The sequence below is a fragment of the Prionailurus bengalensis genome, chromosome B2, assembly GCF_016509475.1.
Source record: "Prionailurus bengalensis isolate Pbe53 chromosome B2, Fcat_Pben_1.1_paternal_pri, whole genome shotgun sequence".
In the NCBI taxonomy this organism is placed as follows: Eukaryota; Metazoa; Chordata; class Mammalia; order Carnivora; family Felidae; genus Prionailurus; species Prionailurus bengalensis.
Window position 1 is genome coordinate 38,907,673 of NC_057349.1, and position 18,658 is coordinate 38,926,330.

An 18,658-nucleotide genomic window follows, 5' to 3' on the forward strand; every position below is an offset into this window, starting at 1 on the left:
GAAGAAAATCTGTACGACGTTCTATTTATTGCTCATGTACTTGATAAATTTCTGGAAATTAGTGATCAAGGAAAAAAATCTACGAGAATGGGATTTGGGTGGGGGAGGTATTGAAATAGGACATTCCTTCATGATCCTAAATTTTTAAATCAACTATTAAGGTATAGTTTAGACACAAAGCGTAATCTTTTTAAGTGTACATTTTGATGAACTTCGACAAGTTTATACACCTATGCAACCACCACAACAATAAAAATATATAAAACATTTTCATCACCCCAAAAAGTTCAGATGCTATATCCCAATCAACTTCCCACCCTCACCCCTTCCCCCCTTTCCAATCCCAGGAAACCACTGACCTGTTTTCTGTCTCTAGGCTATTGTGGTCTTTTTAGGGTTTCATATAAGTGGAATCCTTTGCTCTTTTGTATCATGACCTAAGGGTCATTAGTTTACAAACATAAATCTATTGTACTGCAGTTAAAGACAAGATAGTTCAGGGAAGACCATTAACTTCCCTGGCAGGGCCACTTAGTCTTGTTGAAAACCCGATTTTCTGTACTGTTCCCAGAATCTCTCAGGAGCTGACTTCGTCAACTAGCTCAGGAGTGAACCGGTGTAAAAATCAGAAAGTCAGTTTGTTGGTATGCAGTGAGAAATAACCATCAAGTTTACTTGTGTTGCTGATCACATTTGCTCTCTGTTGCTATATCTGTATGTAAATCCAAATTAGATAGTTGCTTGGTGAGCATTCTATCAGAGCAAGGGGAGTGAGTTGGCTCCCATATGGCTACAGAACATCATGTTGTGGCAGCATAGTCATCCTGTCCTTATTTATGGCTCTCTTACTCTGCCTACCCTTTTGGTTATGAGTAATAGGCTATGCACACATTTTAGTACAAACGTTTTCCAAACATATAGTGAAGTTGAAAGAATTTTACAATGAACACCAGCATACCCATTCCCTAGAGTCAGCTGTTCAGGTCGTACCATACTTGACTTACTCCATTTTTTGATGCATTTCAAAGTGAACGTTAGACCTCAGTATACTTCTTCCTAAATACTTGCACATGCACTTGAATATATTTTATTTCTTTCACACCATATTGAGACAGCTTGCAAGTAATTAATCTCATCTAGCGTGTGTGGATTTATGGATAGTGGTGCATCACTTTGCTTATGTAACCTGCAGTTCATTTTGGCTGACATAAGTTTATCATTCAAATTTTGGAACATATGAAGGCCTAGAGAAAAATTGGGGCAAAGATTTATCTACATTTTGCTTATATGTATACCTGTACCTTCCCCATACTTCCAAGGTGAATTAGTCTTTGGCAGTTGGTATAATTTTAAATTTCGAATCAAGGGGCGCCTGGGTGGCTCAGTCGGTTAAGCATCCGACTTCATCTCAGGTCGCGATCTCGTGGTCCGTGAGTTTGAGCCCCCCATCGGGCCCTGGGCTGATGGCTCAGAGCCTGGAGCCTGCTTCAGATTCTGTGTCTCCCTCTCTCTCTGCCCCTCCCCTGTTCATGCTCTGTCTGTCTCTGTCTCAAAAATAAATAAAACGTTAAAAGAAAAATTAAAAAAAAAATTTCGAATCAAGTCTATCCAAGGTTCTCAAATATTTCCATTTATCTAATCATGTCCTTATTTCAGAAGACTCTGTAACTGATAAGGGTTGTGAGAAGGATAAATTTGAGCAAGGCCTGGATATTCGATAATATTAAAGACTTAGTAATTTTGTAATGTTTGAAATGATACTGTAGAGACAATATTGTGATAAACTGGTAAAGACAAAAGAAGAGCCTTTACTCTTTAGAGATAGATGCAAAGTGTTCACAGAATTTTGGAATAATACAGTGTCTGGGATTTATTTCAAAGTAACTTAGGGGTGAGTGGAAAGTGGACGAGTTGTGTGAGACAGGATTGAGCATGGGTAAAAGTTGGAGATGGCTGTGTGGGGTTCATTAATGATCTCACTACTCTTGTATAGGTTTGGAAACTGCCATAAAGAGAATTAAAATTATATAATAAAGGGTAGGCTATTATTAGGCATTAAAATGCAAGAGTGAGGGAAACTTAAGTTCTTTTTAGAGGAACTCCTAGCCTCAATATGTTGTATAACACTTTCCTTCTATTTAATCTGTAAACATCATTTTTGCCATTACTATAACTTCTTATTCCTTCCTCTGAATTAAAATGCAAAACCCTAAGCCTTTGTTCGAGCTATCTACTTAATGAAGATTTTGATAAGCAAAATGGTTGATTTCAGGTCTGGGTAATTGACGTACTAAGCAATAAACCCTGAAGTTTTAAATTGCAGACCATATGTAGAGAACTGGAGTAACCCCTTTGGTATAGTATTGGCAGGCAGCAAATGTATGTTATAAATTGAAGAAACTGTTTCTCTTCTGAAGTCATGTGCAGACCTGGGAACTAGTGTTAAATGGGTCTTGCAACAAAGTGACACTGTAGTTTAAGGAGTATTTTTCTAAGATGGAAGTGTTGCACTACTAGACTACTGGTAGTATTGAAAGGTAAGGCTGCCAGTAAGAAATGACTAAAAGCACTTTTAAGACATGTGAAATGGCATTATGATGTTGTTGGTGTGAGTGTGCCCTATAATCGTAGATACAAATGATACCAAAATGAACATTTCCTATTCTCTTCCCCAGTTTTCTTACAAATAAAGCACAGCAGTAAGTTATCGATGTTAATCATCTGGCGAGGCTTTTGTTAACAATCTCACTTAGTTTCTTTCCCAACGTTTCTAATAGGAGTGCGTTTTGCAGTCTTCTAGGACCTCCAGAGTGAAACTCACTGTGGCCAGGATTCTAACTTGGAGGGATCATGGAGCAGTATACAGCAAACAGCAATAGTTCGACAGAGCAGATTGTTGTGCAGGCTGGACAGATTCAGCAGCAGGTATGGACGTAAAACTGCTTTAAACAGCACAGCAATGGGGCCAATACTGGCACTGCTTAAGTGGGGATTTAGAGGTACCAGATCTTAGGAATAATAGGTCTGGTGACTTGTGCTGAAGTGCTTTTTGAAGATTGGATTTGTTGCGCTTTCTCTCATCATGTGTTCAGAGCTCTGTAGTGTGTAGTCAGTCTGTAACCACATAGAACTTGCTCTTTACGGGAACCTGGTTTAATATGAAATTGCCCATTTTATTTTACTAAAAGTCAAAATAGTCTGTTCTCAGATGGAAATTTGGAACTTTGCGTTTTTTCTGGATTCACTTTTGGTGTTTCTTTTCTTGATGAAGCTAGCCTGTGATCTTTTAAGGCTTCGGCCACAGTAGATAAACCAAGATAGCCCACTTCCAAAAAATTCACTGGTTTTCGATTCGATCTGCCATGATGCTTATTTTGAAAAGCTCTAGATCAACATGAGGTTAATATTTAGACAACCACTCTTATGGGTAAGCTCATATTAGAAAGGAATTCCCTGCCGGTTTATTCCTAATTAAGATAGATTCCTTTCTTGAATTTATACAGAGATGACATTTTCTGACGCTCTATTCCTGGCTTCCTTTTAGTTAAAAGTTTACTTGTTTTTCTCCCTCGAAGAAAAGAAATTTGTCACTCATTGACTGGACCTGAGGCCAAGACTGGGAATGTTTTGTTTCCAAAAGGGAACTTGGAGAATAGAGAAAAGTAGATGGTAGGACATCTACCATCTAATGATCAAAGGAAAGAGCTGACTCTTGATTAAAAGAGTAATTATTTAAATTCCTTCACTGGCTTTCCTTCCACACAGCTGCTGTGGCTCTGGAAGCTTCCTTCAACCGCCTTCTTAGGAAAGGGGATTCCACAAAGGGCCCTCTATTCACACCAGTGCCCTAATGGACAAATTCTTATTCTGTTAGAACTTAACCATTAGAGGTTATAAATATTAGGTTAAATCACTGAAAACATTGTTTCCCAGGTAATCCAGTTGAGTAGAAGTAATCTTAGTTTGGGGACATGAGAGCATTGACCAGCATGAAGATGATTTTGGTTCACAGTGATTGCTTCATTCTTTCTATCTGGTGATTGTATTTAAGTCCCAGAAATTCTTCATTGTAGCTTCAAAGCTGTAGAAACCTGATAACTTTGTGGTTGTGAACTCATTTGAGGAAATAAAAGGAGCATTAAAATCACGATAAGCAGAAGGATCCAATGCTTATTTCTGGGGGGAAGGGTTGCATTAAAAATTTTTGTGTTAATGATGACAACTATTTTGATGATTGAGTCATGGAAGTGTGTTTTGAGTTTCACTCGGGGGACAAGGGCTAATATCTTTAATCCTGCTTGCTACCCACAACAAAAGAGCTTCAGTATAGGGAGTCTGTACAGTTTGAAAGTCCTCCGCTGGGTGGGACTGTTCAAAGAAGACTCCCTCCCTCTCCTGTAAGAGGTAAGGTGTGTTCTCATGTCTTGACCTATACATTTCCTTCCTGATACATTTCAAGCTCTTCCTGTTCCTGTTCTCAGCAGCAGGGTGGTGTCACTGCTGTCCAGTTGCAGACTGAGGCCCAGGTGGCATCCGCCTCAGGCCAGCAAGTCCAGACCCTCCAGGTAGTGGTGCCCTCTCTGATTCTCTGTAAGCACTGCATGAACTTCTCCTGTCCTCACGTCTGGTGCTATTTGTGGTAGGGTCTCAAGCAGGAATGGCAAAGTCAATTGCATGTCTTTGATGCTGTTAACTTGTCTTTGAGGCTTATAAGATTCCAGTTTCCTCATGTTTCATGCCTAGTCATGTAGTGACCTCAGTGTCCATTTCCTGAAAATTGAATTTGGCTGCTGTGTGTCTTTGGGGATACCTGGCAAGGAAATGGTGTAAGTGACACGAAGAAATTCTTACAAGTGGCATTAGAATCTGTTTGGAGCTCAAGCTCTGTAATCAGATTGCATAGTAAACTTTTGTGAATTTGTGTTATAGTGGAACAGAAAATACCTAGAGTTAGAGGGCATTTTATTTTCATTAAAAGGGCAACTCAGCTCAAAATAATCATTGTACTTGGCAAGGTTTATCTAATCAATGAATCTTGTTAATCTCTTAACTGTTGCCTTTTCACTACCTTTCCTGGGGAAACCATGACCTATTTTATTATTAGATTTGCAAAGACTATCCTATACCTCTTGGTTGGACAGAGGTGGCATATGCTTTCTAGAAGTCTCAAGTCTTATAGCCACTATAAGAACTCTTACTTAACCAGTGCAGTTCCCCTAACATTATATATGGCCAAGTTAAATGTCGAAATCGGAGGTATGTTTTGGCCAGTTCCTATGTAAAAACGAGAGTAGAAGCATAAGTCTTCTCTGTGTCTGCCCGTTACTTTGATTAAAATGACTGTATTTTTGAGAAATTGGCAAAATTTGAGTGCCCTGCCTTTTTTCCTCCAGTGAATGGAAATGATTCAAAGTAGGACCTAGAATGCAGAACTGGCATCTCATTAGTGCTGCTCAACGTCCTGCAGTTACATGCCCCTTGCTGCGATCCTTTTACGTTAACCTTTCAGCCCCAGCCCCACACCTGCCACCGTGTCTCATGATGTCCTGCAGTCCATTCGGAACATAAATTAGGCCACAAAAGGCTAAGCTTGTAGGTGCTCCCAAACTATGTTCGAACCTCTGACTTCAACAGCTTGTTGTTCATGCTTCTCATGCTTGCTTCATCTTTTTGATATACAAAACAGTATTGTCATTAACCATTTGTGGAATGGGAATGTAACATGCTCTTAACTGTATGGCTTCTTGTCTGATGCATGTGTCGTTGTAATCACTCATGTCGTAAACACAGTGGGCTCCTTGGAATCTTCCAACAGTTTATCAGTTACACGTTTACCATGTCAGTGAGGGGAGAAGTTTAAGATGATGGGTAGTCAGAAAATTATGAACAGTTGTGCCTTAAAACTTGGGTTTCTTACTTATGTAGATTTTCTTAGAAATGGCGACACCTTATGGAAATGATGAAGACCTTTCCTCTAGGGGTCTCATTATTTTGAAGAACTTTAAATACTTCTCTCAGTTATTCATGTAATAAATATTCAGAACAGTCCTTTCTGATGGAGTATATGCAAGCATGACTGTGGCAAAGGGAATTTAATTTGATAAGGAAAAGAGAAAACATGAGAGAATCGGATTGTAAAGTCCTTTAAAAAGTAAAGTGGAATTTCTCTGAACAGTTTATAACACTTAGGATTTCAGCGTTCCTAAAGCTTCTGACGCATTTGGTGTTGGCAGTGGTGGTGGTGAGGAGGGGGCCTTAATATCTAATTGGTTCATCTAGGGCAGATTGATCTTTTCACCAATTACTGTTATTTAAACATACTTGCAGTGGCATTAAGAATGAATCTTTTAGTCATGTGAAAAGTCTTGTGTTCTGCTACGAGTAATTCCTCAAAACAAAGATAGCATCTGTAAATGAAAGTTTTGGACTTCTAGCTGTTCTTTTGAACATTCCATTTTACTTCTAACATGGCTTGTTTTTTGGTTTCCAGAATGCATTCATTTAGGTATTTTTATATTGGGACTCAGGACGTTACAGAGCATGTATAATGCCTTGACTTCTAGAGTAGTCCATTTACTCGAAGAGCTTGAAAGTTGGGAGATTTTTGGTACACTTGAGTGTGTAATTCCCATATTTATCACTGCTTCTGTTAAAACTGAAACAGCTATGCAGATATCACAGAGTCCAGTGTGAGGAATTCTCCCACAGAGATTGAAAACTGACCAGAAGCTATTTCTGGGCCTTTTCCTAGTGGGCTCTTGAAACAACCATAGGACTAGAAGTCCCAGAGTGAGATGAAGAGGGTAGAAGCTGTGTATTTCATTTATGCCTGAGAGACTATGGAGAAAAGGGGTCTTCTCCATAAGCTTCCAGAGCTGCTTGCTACCCAGCCTCCTGCAGTCTCTGCTGCGTAGTTTGATTTATTCCTTCCAGGTCATTTAGAATTTACACTCAGCCACCATCACCACCATCAACTACCCCACCCCCCCACCCCCCGTCATTGCTTCCTCTCCAGCCTTCCCTAGAAACTATTCCTGAATATTGGTCTCAAAAGATACATAGTCTTAATATTTTGATAAGTACTTTGTGTGGATTTAGCCTGTACTTGATGATAAATGCCTTATATCTGTGGAGACTTCCTAACGACCCTGAATATACTTCATTATATCTTACCTTAAAGTCTTCAACTTGGTGTTTAGTCAAAGACAGAGTATTTTCGAAGAAGATAACTTAAGGACAAGGACTTGAGACTTACTTCCTTGGTGTCTCTCCTACCTTTTCCCCCTCCACCAAGGCCGCAGAATAATTCCAGTGATTATCTTTTGGTAAAAACCATTTTGTGTCTCATGTTACTTCATTGTTTCTTATTTTATTTCATTCTAGGTCCAGGGGCAGCCATTAATGGTACAGGTCAGTGGAGGCCAGTTAATCACATCAACTGGCCAACCCATCATGGTCCAAGCTGTCCCTGGTGGACAAGGTCAAACCATCATGCAAGTACCTGTGTCTGGGACACAGGGTTTGCAGCAGGTGAGTGATGCAAAAAATGTTTGAACAGAGTATCAGAATAGAGGTCTTAAAGAAGAGGTTGTTAGAAACTGTTAGACAATTGATTTTACGTTTAAGTGTTTGCCAGCCTACATTCACAGTCACTTTTCTACTTTTGTGGTATCCGTGATATAAAGCAGAGCTGTATAGAAATTGGGCATTTCTGGGAAGGACTAACATATGAGACATGATCTTGAGCCCATTAAGAATACAAAAAGATGAGAGTCTAGTTTAATAGAAGTAATTCATTGGTTTGATCTTTGTCAGAGCTTCTGGGAACTGAGGGAGGGAATTCACAGTGTGCTTTGGAAATTGTAGTTTTTGGTCAGGGATGTCATCCTTTCGTTTCGTTCCAAGTAATTTATAGTTTGAATTACCTAGTAGGTGATGAAAAAGAAAGTATTTCAGTCCAATCCCATTGCACACCCGTAAAGCTATAGTTAGAGCAAAATTTATAACCCTTAAATACTTTTATTTTAAAAGAACTGAAAGCTGGGATTTCTTTCATAAAGTTAGGAAAAGAATAAAATGAGCAAAAAAGTAGATTAAAATTAAAGAAGAAAACTACCAAAAATGTAGGAAGGGTAAATAGAAGCGGATTCTTTAAACAGATCAGTAAAGTAGTTAGGTAAAGCCACAGGAGAGATGGATTCCAAAACCGAAAACAGGTAAAAAACAAGACATGCACCTCTGTGGCATCAAGTTTTTAAAAACTAGAGGAATTTTTATCAAGTAGGTAAAAATTAAAAAGAGTTTATATCCAGTGCTAGAATGTATGCAGGGAAAAGGAAACACTCATCATTATAGATAATTTAAAATTCTGAAGGCATCTCGCTGTTAAGTACATAAGCATAAACTGTTGCTCTTTCTGCCCCACTTCTGAGAATCTTTTGTGTAAGAAGAAGAGCATCTGTGTATGGGGAAATGTACAAAGACATTTATTGCAACACCGTACTAGCAAAAAAAAAAAAAAAAAAAAAAAAATTGTGACCTGAATGTCCCATTTCATCAATAAGGGTAAAGAAATGGCTGAATACGTCATATTCCATATATGGAATATTTTGTCCTCATTGAAAAGGATGAATTGTTGGCTGGAGAGGTAGTCAATATTGAAGTATTTTTAGTAAAAAATAATTTGCAGAGAAATACATACTAAATGATTTCTGTAATGAATAGCCAAACACCCGTGAGTGTATAGGTTTGTATATCTATGTTTCATTTTAACAGTTAAAATGATCGCATTAATAATTTAGTTTTTCTTACCGCCTTTAATCCCTTTATGATGATTGGTCAATTTGATGAATCAGAATTTATAATTTGCAAAGTGTATTCAGAGAACTTTTTTTTGCTTTATTTTTGGTTTTTTGCTTTTATGAGTAAGGTTACTGTAAATGTGTTTGAGTGCGATTGCTTCATTTTTCAGTTGAATTCTTAAGGTAATTTCTTTGGAGTGGGTGGATTGCTTGAGCAAAGGGTAAGATCATTTTTAAGGCTATTGGCATATTTTTGCCAAGATAGAGTTGTAGTTAGGATTAAAAATAGTTTCCACATTGCTACATGCATGAATGTATGAGGCTTTAAATGTATTTTGTGAGTGTGCTTGCCGCAGCTTCATACTGCTGTTTCATTTCTGTCCTTCCTCTCATGGCCTCCTCTTAGCCCTCTTTGTCACACCTTCCTCTCCACTGTCAAATAGAAACAGTGTGATAGAACACCAGGAATAGTGTACTGTGAGTGCAGTGACCTGACTTTCATTCCCAAGTCTGCCATTAAACAGGATTTCTGATCTTGGCCAAGTCATTTGATTGTCCTACTCTCATCCAAAAATGGAGTTTATATCAGCTGATTCTTAGGGTTCATTCCAGCTCTAAATTCTGTGATTTTATGAGGGGTTTTTTTGGCCTTTAAGAGACTTTGAGAGGTTATTTATTTCATTGCCTTCCCTCCCAAGTAGGACTATAGACACACCATCCTGGAGAAATTCTTTTCTGTTAACCTGTATAAAGCTCTAGGTACAATTCTATAGAAGAGTATTTTTTAGCCTTTGTTTGTTTTGCTGTGTGTGTTTTTTTAACCTTTTTTTTTTTTGTTTTGATTATATGCTCTATTTTAGAATTCCAATGAAACCTATATCCCCTTAGAATAGAAAAGGTGCAGATGTCCAGATACATGCTAACTTTGAGTGTAATTTTGGGTTAAGATCCTTGGCTTGATAAAGTCAGTAGAACCAAAGTAGAAAGAGGAAAAAAAAAAGACAAGAATATTGGAAGTTGATATATAACAAAAATAGTATAAAATATCAGTGAAGAAGTAGTTTAAGAATGACATAGAAAAAGAGAATCGATGTCTACTTCATACTATATACTTGGTAGATTCATAGGTCTAAATGTAAAAAAGCATACTTGGAAACTATTAGACTTTATTTCCTGGAGAATTTTCTTTATATTGTGGGGGTAGAGAAGGATTTTTTTAAAGACATAAAAACCAAATTGATTTGCCTACTTTAACTATGTATATACATCAAAATGTAAATAAAAGGGTGCAGGTGTGCAGAAGATATTAACACATAAAGCTGGGTTTGTATCCAAAATACATAAAGAACGTTTATATATTGATACGAAAATAACAGCCAGTAGGAAAATGGGCATAGAATATGAATAGATGGAAAAAGAAACCTAATGACTAAAATAAGTATTCCTTGCTATTTGAAACTCAGGAAATAGATTCAGATAACTAAATTGTTTACTTATTTATTTGCTACTACTTCCTAAGTGCCAACTATGAGCTGAGTATTTGGGAAAAGTAGTTAAGAAGACCTAGGTAGCGGATTCTGGGAAGATGGCAGAGCAGGACATACCAGGAATCTGTGTCCCCACCTACACAACAATTGCATTGGCAGAATTTGATATAAACTATTTTGGAACTCTGGAGTTTATTGAAAACTTTGTTACTTCCAGGGGAAGGCATAGACTTCTATTGAAGTTAATTTCAGTAAGTTTCTGCTTTTAGCCCAGTACCAGCTACCCAGTACCCTAGCAGGCAGCTGCACACGTGTCTTAGAGGAGCTTATGAGCAGTTTATAGGAGCCAAGGTGAGCAAAGTGGACCTTGTCCTCTAAAATCAGAGATCACTCTGTGTGATCTGGGTACCTGGGTAATCCTGTGGAGAAATAGACAACTCTACAATAACCAGACAGAAGATAAGTAAAGGAATAAACTACAATAGGCCGACTAGATAAGACAAGCATATACAGAATAATCAACAATAGCATAAACATTTTCCTCAAGTGCATCTGGGACACTTTCCAGGAAAGACCATATGTCAGGTCACAAATTAAGTCTTAGATAGATTGCATATAAAGTATCTTCTCTGACCACAGTGAGATGAAGTTAGAAATTAACAACAGAAATAAAAGTGGAAAAGTCATAAATTGTGGAAATCAAACAGTACACTCTTAAATAAACAATGGATCAAAGGAGAAATTACATGAGAAATTAGAAAGTACAGGTGAATGAAAACAACGGCACAACATACTAAAATTCACAGGACATGGCAAGAACAGTGTTCAGAGGGAAATTTATGGCTATAAATGCCTACATTAAAAACTAAGAAAGATTGACAATCCACAACCTAACCTTATAACTTAAGGAATGAGAAAAAGAATGAATTAAACCCAAAGCTGGCCAAAAGAAAGAAAGAACAGAGATAAATGAAATAGAAAAACAATAGAGAAAACAAATGAGACCAAAAGTTGGTTCTTTGAAAACAATCAACAAACTTGGCAAATCTTTAGCTAGATAGACTAAAGAAAAAGTCTCAATAACTAAAATCAGAAATGAAAGTGGTGGGGGCAGGGGTGCCTGGGTGGCTCCGTTGGTTAAGTGTCTGGCTCTTGATCTCAGCTCAAGTCATGATCTCACAGTATGTGAGTTCGAGCCCCATGATGGGCTCTGTGCTGACAGCACAGAGCCTGCTTGGGATTCTGTCTCTCCTTCTCTATGCCCCTCCCCAGCTTGTGTTTTCTCTTTCTTTCAAAATAAATAAATAAACTTAAAAAAACTTAATAAAAAAAAAGAAATGAAAGTGAGGATGTTACTAACAATTGTACAGAAATGAAAAGATCATAGGAATATTATGAGTGAGGGAGGAGTTAAGATGGCAGAGTAGTAGGGGCACCCTGTGCTTGCTTCCTCCCTCAAACACAGCCAGATAAATATCAAACCATTCTGAACACTTAAGAAATCTTGAGGCCTGAGAGAACTGCACATGCAAAGGGAGAAAAATGGCCACATAGTGGAAGGTAGAAGCTGCAGAGAGTTGATTTGGGGGAAAAAAGAACTGTGGGTGCTGCAGAGGAGAGGGAGCACTGATCATGGAGAGAGAGAGCAAGAGAGCAGTGTGCAGGGGATTGCACAAGAAAAGCTCTTCCCCAAAACCATTGACTGGGAAAGGAAGAAGGGCTGGTTATTGCAAGTTTTTGCAAGCAGTGGAGCTAAGAGTCTAAAGTTTTGAAAGTCCACACCATTGTTAGAATCCTGCCTGGCTGGCTTAGTGGTTCTCCCGTGGGGAAAGAGGGCAGAGGCCTGTGAGCAGACAGCATGCTCTGAAGATCTCCTGGGTTGCACAGGGAGCAACAGTTCCCCTTTTTGGACTGCATTTAGGAGAGGTGACACTGCTTCTTGGGACAGAAGAGAAGGTGGGTGCCACTGAGCGGCCGCATTAATTAGCGTAGCAGAGGCACCTGCTGAAAGCAGCTAACCTGGAAGCCAGCTTTTAGCTGCGCTTTACCATAAACTCCTAGCATCATGTAATCCTGTGTGTAGAACAAACCAGCACCAGCCACCACACAGTGAGACCCTCCCCCAGAGGATCAGCATGGGTCTGCACTGTGCCCCTAAAATTTGGAGTTTTGAAATCCAGCTACACACCTGAGGTAAAAATCGAGAACACCCAAATGTGTGTGTGTGTGTGTGTGTGTGTGTGTGTGTGTGTGTGTATAATCAATTAACAAACATAAACTCACTGATAATAATTTGATAACAGTAGAGGATTTTAACACCCCCCTTTACAGCAATGGACAGATCATTTAAGCAGAAAATCAACAAGGAAACAATGGCTTTGAATGACATACTGGACCAGATGGACTTAACAGATACCTACAGAACATTTCATCCTAAAGCAGCAGAATACACATTTTTCCCAGTGCACTCAGAACGTTCTCTAGAATAGATCACATACTGGGTCACAAATCAGACCTCAAGAAGTACAAAAAGGTTAAGATCATACCATGCATATTTTCAGACCACAATGCTACGGAACTTGAAAGTCAACCACAAAAAGTTTTGGAAAGACCATAAATACTTACAGGTTAAAGACCATCTTACTAAAGAATAAATGAGTTAACCAGGAAGTTAAAGAAGAAATTTAAAAAAAAAAAAAAAAAAAAAAAAGACATGGAAGCAAATGGAAATGAAAACACAACAGTCCAGAACCTTTGGGATGCAGCAAAGGCAGTCATAACAGGGAAGTATATAGCAATACAGGCCTACCTCAAGAAGCAAGAAAAGTCTCATATATATCAGCCTAACCTTACACCTAAGGAACAGCAAATAAAGCCTAAAGCCAGCAGAAGAAGGGAAATAAAAATTAGAGCAGAAGTGAATGCTATAGAAACGAACCAGCCCAGTAGAGCAGATCAATGAAACTAAGAGCTGGTTCTTTGAGAACAATGAATGAAATTGATAAACCCCTGCCAGACTTCTCAAAAAGAAAAGACAAAGTACCCAAATAAATTAAATCTTGAAGGAAAGAGGAGAGATCATAGCCAACACAACAGAAATATAAACAGTTATAAGAATATTATGAAAAATTATGCCAACAAACTGGATGAACTGGAAAAAATGGATAAAGTCCTGGAAACATAAAACTACCAAAACTGAAACAAGAAGAAATAGAAAATTTGGACACACCCATAACCATTGAAGAAATTGAATCAATAATCAAAAATCTCCTAACAAACCAAAGTCCAGGGCCAGGTGGCTTCCTAGAAGAATTCTACCAGACATTTAAAGAAGAGTCAATATCTATTCTTCTGAAACTGTTCCAAAAATAGAAATGGAAGGAAAACTTCCAAACTTTTACAAGGCCAGTATTACCTTGATTCCAAAACCAGACAAAGACCCCATTAAAAACGAGAATTGCAGGTCAATATCGTTGATGAACATGGACACTAAAATTCTCAACCAAGATACTAGCAAATTGAATCCAACAGTACATTAAAATAATTATTGACCACGATCAAGTGAGATTTATTCATGGGCTGCAGGGTGGTTCAATATTCGCAAATCAATCAACGTGATACACCATATTAATAAAAGAAGGGATAAGAACATATGATTCTTTCAATAGATGCAAAAAAAGCATTTGACGGTATGCATCATCCTTTCTCGATTAAAAACCCTCAACAAAGTAGGAATAGAGGGAAGGTAGCTCAACATCATAAAGGCCACATACAAAAGACTCACAGCTAATATCCTCAATCTGGAAAAGCTAGGAACTTTTCTTCTATGGTCAAGAACAAGACGGGGATGTCCACTCTCACCATTGTTATTTAATAGTAGTGGAAGTCCTAGCCTCAGCCATCAGACAACAAAAAGAAATAAAAGGCATCCAGATCATCAAGGAAGAAGTCCATCTTCCACTATTCACAGATGACATGGTACTCTATGTACAAAACCCAAAAGACTCCATCAAAAATTTGCTAGAACTCAGCAATTACAAACTCAGCAAGATACAAAATCAATGTAGAGAAATCAAGAAATTGACTCCATTTACAATTGCACCGAAAACCGTAAGACATCGAGGAATAAACCTAACCAAAGTGGTAAAAGACCTGTACTCTGAAAACTATAGAGCACTTATGAAAGAAATTGAAGAGGACACAAAGAAATGGAAAAACATTTCATGCTTATGGATTAGAAGAACAGATCTTGTAGAAATTTGTATACTACCCAAAGCAATCTACACATGTAATACAATCCCTATCAAAATACCACCACCATTTTTCACAGAGCTAGAACAAACAATCCTAAAATTTGTGTGGAACCACACACACACACACACACACACACACACACACACACACACACACACGAAAACCAGGTAGCCAAAGCAATTTTGAAAAAGAAAAGCAAAGCGGAAGGCATCACAATTTCAGACTTTTAAGCTATATCACAAGGCTGTAGCCATCAAGACAATGTGGAACTGGCATAAAAACAGACACAGATCAGTGGAACAGAAAACCCAGAAATGGACCCACAACAATATGGTCACCTGCCATCTTTGACAAAGGAGGGAAGACTATCCAGTGGAAAAGGGACAGTCTTTTCAACAAATGGTATTGGAAAAACTGGACAGCAACATGCAGAAGAATGAAACTGGACCACTTTCTCACATGATACACAAAAACAAATTAAAAATGAAAGAAAGATCTAATTGTAAGAAAACCATCAAAATCCTACAGGAGAACACAGGCAGCAATCTCTTTGACCTCAGCCATAAGAACTTTTTTTTTTAATTTTTTTTTAACGTTTATTTATTATTGAGAGACAGAGAGACACAGAGTGTGAGCAGGGGGAGGGGTAGAGAGAGGGGGAGACACAGAATCTGAAGTAGGCTCTAGGCTCTGAGCTGTCAGCATAGAGCCCTACGCGGGGCTCAAATTCACAAACCATAAGATCATGACCTGAGCGGAAGTCAGTCGTTTAACCAACTGAGCCACCCAGTTGCCCCAGCCATAAGAGCTTTTTAAGACATCTCCGAAGGAAAGGGAAACAAAAGCAAAAATGATCAGAACTTCATGAAGATAAAAAGCTTCTGCACAGCTAAGGAAACCAACAAAACTGAATGGCAGCTGACAGAATGGGAGAAGATATTTGCAAATGATGTATCAGATAAAGGGTTAGTATCCAAAATCTATAAAGAACTTAAACTTAACACCCCAAAAATAGATAATCAAGTTAAGAAATGGGCAGAAGACATGAATATATATCTTTCCAAAGAAGACATCCAGATGGCAAAGACACATAAAAAGATGCTCAACATCACTCATCATCAGGGAAATGCAAATCAAAACTACAATGAGATAACCTGTCAGAATGGCTAAAATCAAAAACAACAGGTGTTGGCAAGTATGTGGAGAAAAAAGAACCCTCTTGCACCGTTGATGGGAATGAATGCAAACTGGTGCCACCACTCTGGAAAACAGTATCGAGTTTCCTCAGAAAGTTAAAAATTGAACTACCCTACATCCCAGCAATTACACTATTAGGTATATACCCAAAGGATACAAAAATACAGATTTGAAGGGGCACATGCACCCCAATGTTTATAGCAGCAGCATTATCAACTATAGCCAAACTTTGGAAAGAGCCCAAATGTCCATCAACTGATGAATAGATAAAGATGTGGTATATATACACAATGGAATGTTGTTACTCAGCCATCAAAAAGAATGAAATCTTGGGGTGCCTGGGTGGCTCAGTTGGTTGAGCCTGACTCTTGGTTTTGGCTCATGTCATGATCCCAAAGTTAATGGGATTGAGCCCTGCTGTTAGCTCAGAGCCTGCTTGGGATTCATTCATTCATTCTCTCTCTCTTTCTCTCTCTCTCTCTCTCTCTTTCTCTGCCCCTCCCCCACTTGTGCTCTCTCAAAATAAATAAACTTTAAAAAAAGAATGAAATCTTGCATTTGCAACAATGTAGGTGGAGCTAGAGTGCAAATACTATGTGATTTCATTCATGTGGAACTTAAGGAAACATGAACGTAGGGAAAAGAAAGAAAGGAAGCAAACAGTAAGAGACCCTTAATTACAGAGAACTGAGAGTCAATAGGAGATGGGTAAGGGGATGGGCTAAATGGGTGATGGGGATTAAGGAGGGCACTTGGGATGAGCACTGAGTGAGTGTTATATGTAAATAACAAATCACTAAATTCTACACCTGAAACTAATTTTACCATTATGTTAACTAACTAGAATTGAAATTAAATCTTGAAAAAAAGAAGTATTATGAGCAACCAAATGCAACAAATTGAATAACTAAAAGAATAGACAAATTCCTAGAATCAAAATCTACTCTACCAAGACTCGATTACAAAGAAATAGGAAACCTGGAAAGATCTAAATGGACCCACAATTAGTAAAAGGTGAAAGATTTTTGTGATCTGAAGAGAAACCAGAATATAGAGCTATAATTTCTAAGGAGCTTGAATCAGTACTCAAAAATCTCTCAATAAATAAAAGCACTAATGGCTTCCCTGGTGTATTTTACCAAAAATTTGAAAAACGAATAGTTTCTCAAACTTTTTCCTAAAGTTAGAAAAGAGCACTTGTAATTCATTCTATGAGGCCAGCATTATTCTGATTCTAAAACCAAACAAAGACATTACCAAAAAGTATTCATTATGAACATTGATCAAAAATCTTCTCAAAATACTAACAGACCAAATCCAGAGCATATTAAAAGTTACACACCATGACCAAGTGGGATTTATTCCTAGAGATAAGAGTGCTTCAACATAGAAAATTGATCAGTGTGATATATACTACAGTAACAGAATGAAGGGGAAAAATCCCTAGTCTGTTGAAATAACACCCAGATCAAAAATGTCTGGTGATGGAATGAATGAATTAATGAGAAGGGAGATGAAGGAGTTGTTAGGAGAAACTTTTGCTCTATACCCTTGGCTGTTGCTTAGGTGTGAATTTGTATATAAAATGCTGGAAATTTTGAGTTGTGGGGCCTTCCTAAATGCATTCTCTTTTGTTCTTAAAGAAATGTGTACATTTGCTGTTACATGAAAACAGGATTCTGTGCACCCAACAGTCAAAATGTTACTAGTTTTTTTAATTTTAAAAAACTTAAATATTTTTCAGATTTCTTGTCACATTTATGATGACACTTCTAATAAATTAGCCATAGCCATTAAAAAGAGAAATGAAAGAAAACAGATTTGAAAAGCACAGGTTCCCTCTCTGTCCAAAATCGTTAGCTGAGGTTTAGCTGTCCAAATCCAGGAATCAAATTAGAAATGCAAATTAAATCAAAACTAGCAAACACTAGACAGTACTGGGTGTTAGGGTGTTGGAAAATAGATGTAGGAGGAATATAATCGGACACGTGTATTAATTATCTTTGGCTGCAGATAAATTATCCTAAATGTTAGTGATTTAAAACAAATTATCATCTCACAGTTTCTGTGGGTCACGAATTCTGGCACAGCTTGTCTGGATCCTCTGACTCAGTGTGTCTCTTGATGCACTGTGGGCTGCAGTCCGAGGGAGATTCAACCGGGGATGAATCCACTTTAAAACTCCACTTCCGTGGCTCTTTGTGGGTATCAGGTCCTTCCCAACTTTGGCCACTGACACCAGTTCCTGCCCTGTGAGCCTCTCCGTAGGGTAGCATGTGACACAACAGCTATCATCCCTCAGAGTGAGTGAGGGAGAGCGAGAAACAGCAAGATGGAAGTCACCGTCTTTGTAACCTAATCTCGAAAGTGATGTCCCACTACTTTTGCCATGTTCTGTTTGTTAGAAGTGAGTCAGTAGGTGCAGCACACTCATGGGAAAGATCACATAAAGAAGTGATTACCAGAAGGCAGCTGGAAACCATTTTAGAGGCTGCCTACCACACACCTGTCTCCTTCAACACAGGAATCCTACTTTTAATACTTCAGAAACTCAATATTTGCACAAGGATATGCATTCTTTGTTTTTTGGGGGTTTTTTTTGTAAAATAAAATTTATAAATCTAAGATTGTTGGAGAAAATCCCAAATTAAGGGGAACGTATGAATAGATTACAGCATAAACATTTATTGTGATACTTGACAATTAAAATGAGTGAACTAGTTCTGGGGTGCCTGACTGGCGCAGTCAGAGGAGCATGTGACCCTTGATCTCAGTCGTGAGTTCGAGCCCCGTGGTGGGTGTAGAGATTACTTAAAAATACATACATACTTTAAACAATGAGTGAACTAGTTGTTAACTGGCTAAATTTTGAAAATGATGACTGATCAAAGCAAATTGTGAGAGATACAGTATGTTACT

The 18,658-nt window shown here is 38.1% G+C and overlaps 1 protein-coding gene across 13 annotated transcripts in view; it reads left to right on the forward strand.

Annotated features, from left to right (window-relative positions):
* The window catches only part of NFYA (nuclear transcription factor Y subunit alpha), a 33,308-nt gene that overhangs the window by 3,991 nt on the left and 10,659 nt on the right, over window positions 1-18,658 (forward strand). For 2 of the 13 annotated variants that reach the window (XM_043591332.1, XM_043591338.1), the window contains exons 2-4: window positions 2,793-2,925; window positions 4,485-4,568; window positions 7,384-7,530. In XM_043591332.1, coding sequence (XP_043447267.1) covers window positions 2,851-2,925; window positions 4,485-4,568; window positions 7,384-7,530 — 306 coding nt within the window. In that variant the 5' untranslated portion in view covers window positions 2,793-2,850. Of the gene's footprint in view, window positions 1-2,777; window positions 2,926-4,481; window positions 4,569-7,383; window positions 7,531-18,658 lie in introns of all 13 variants that reach the window. The other 11 variants (XM_043591337.1, XM_043591331.1, XM_043591339.1 and 8 more) reach the window with 7 other exon arrangements.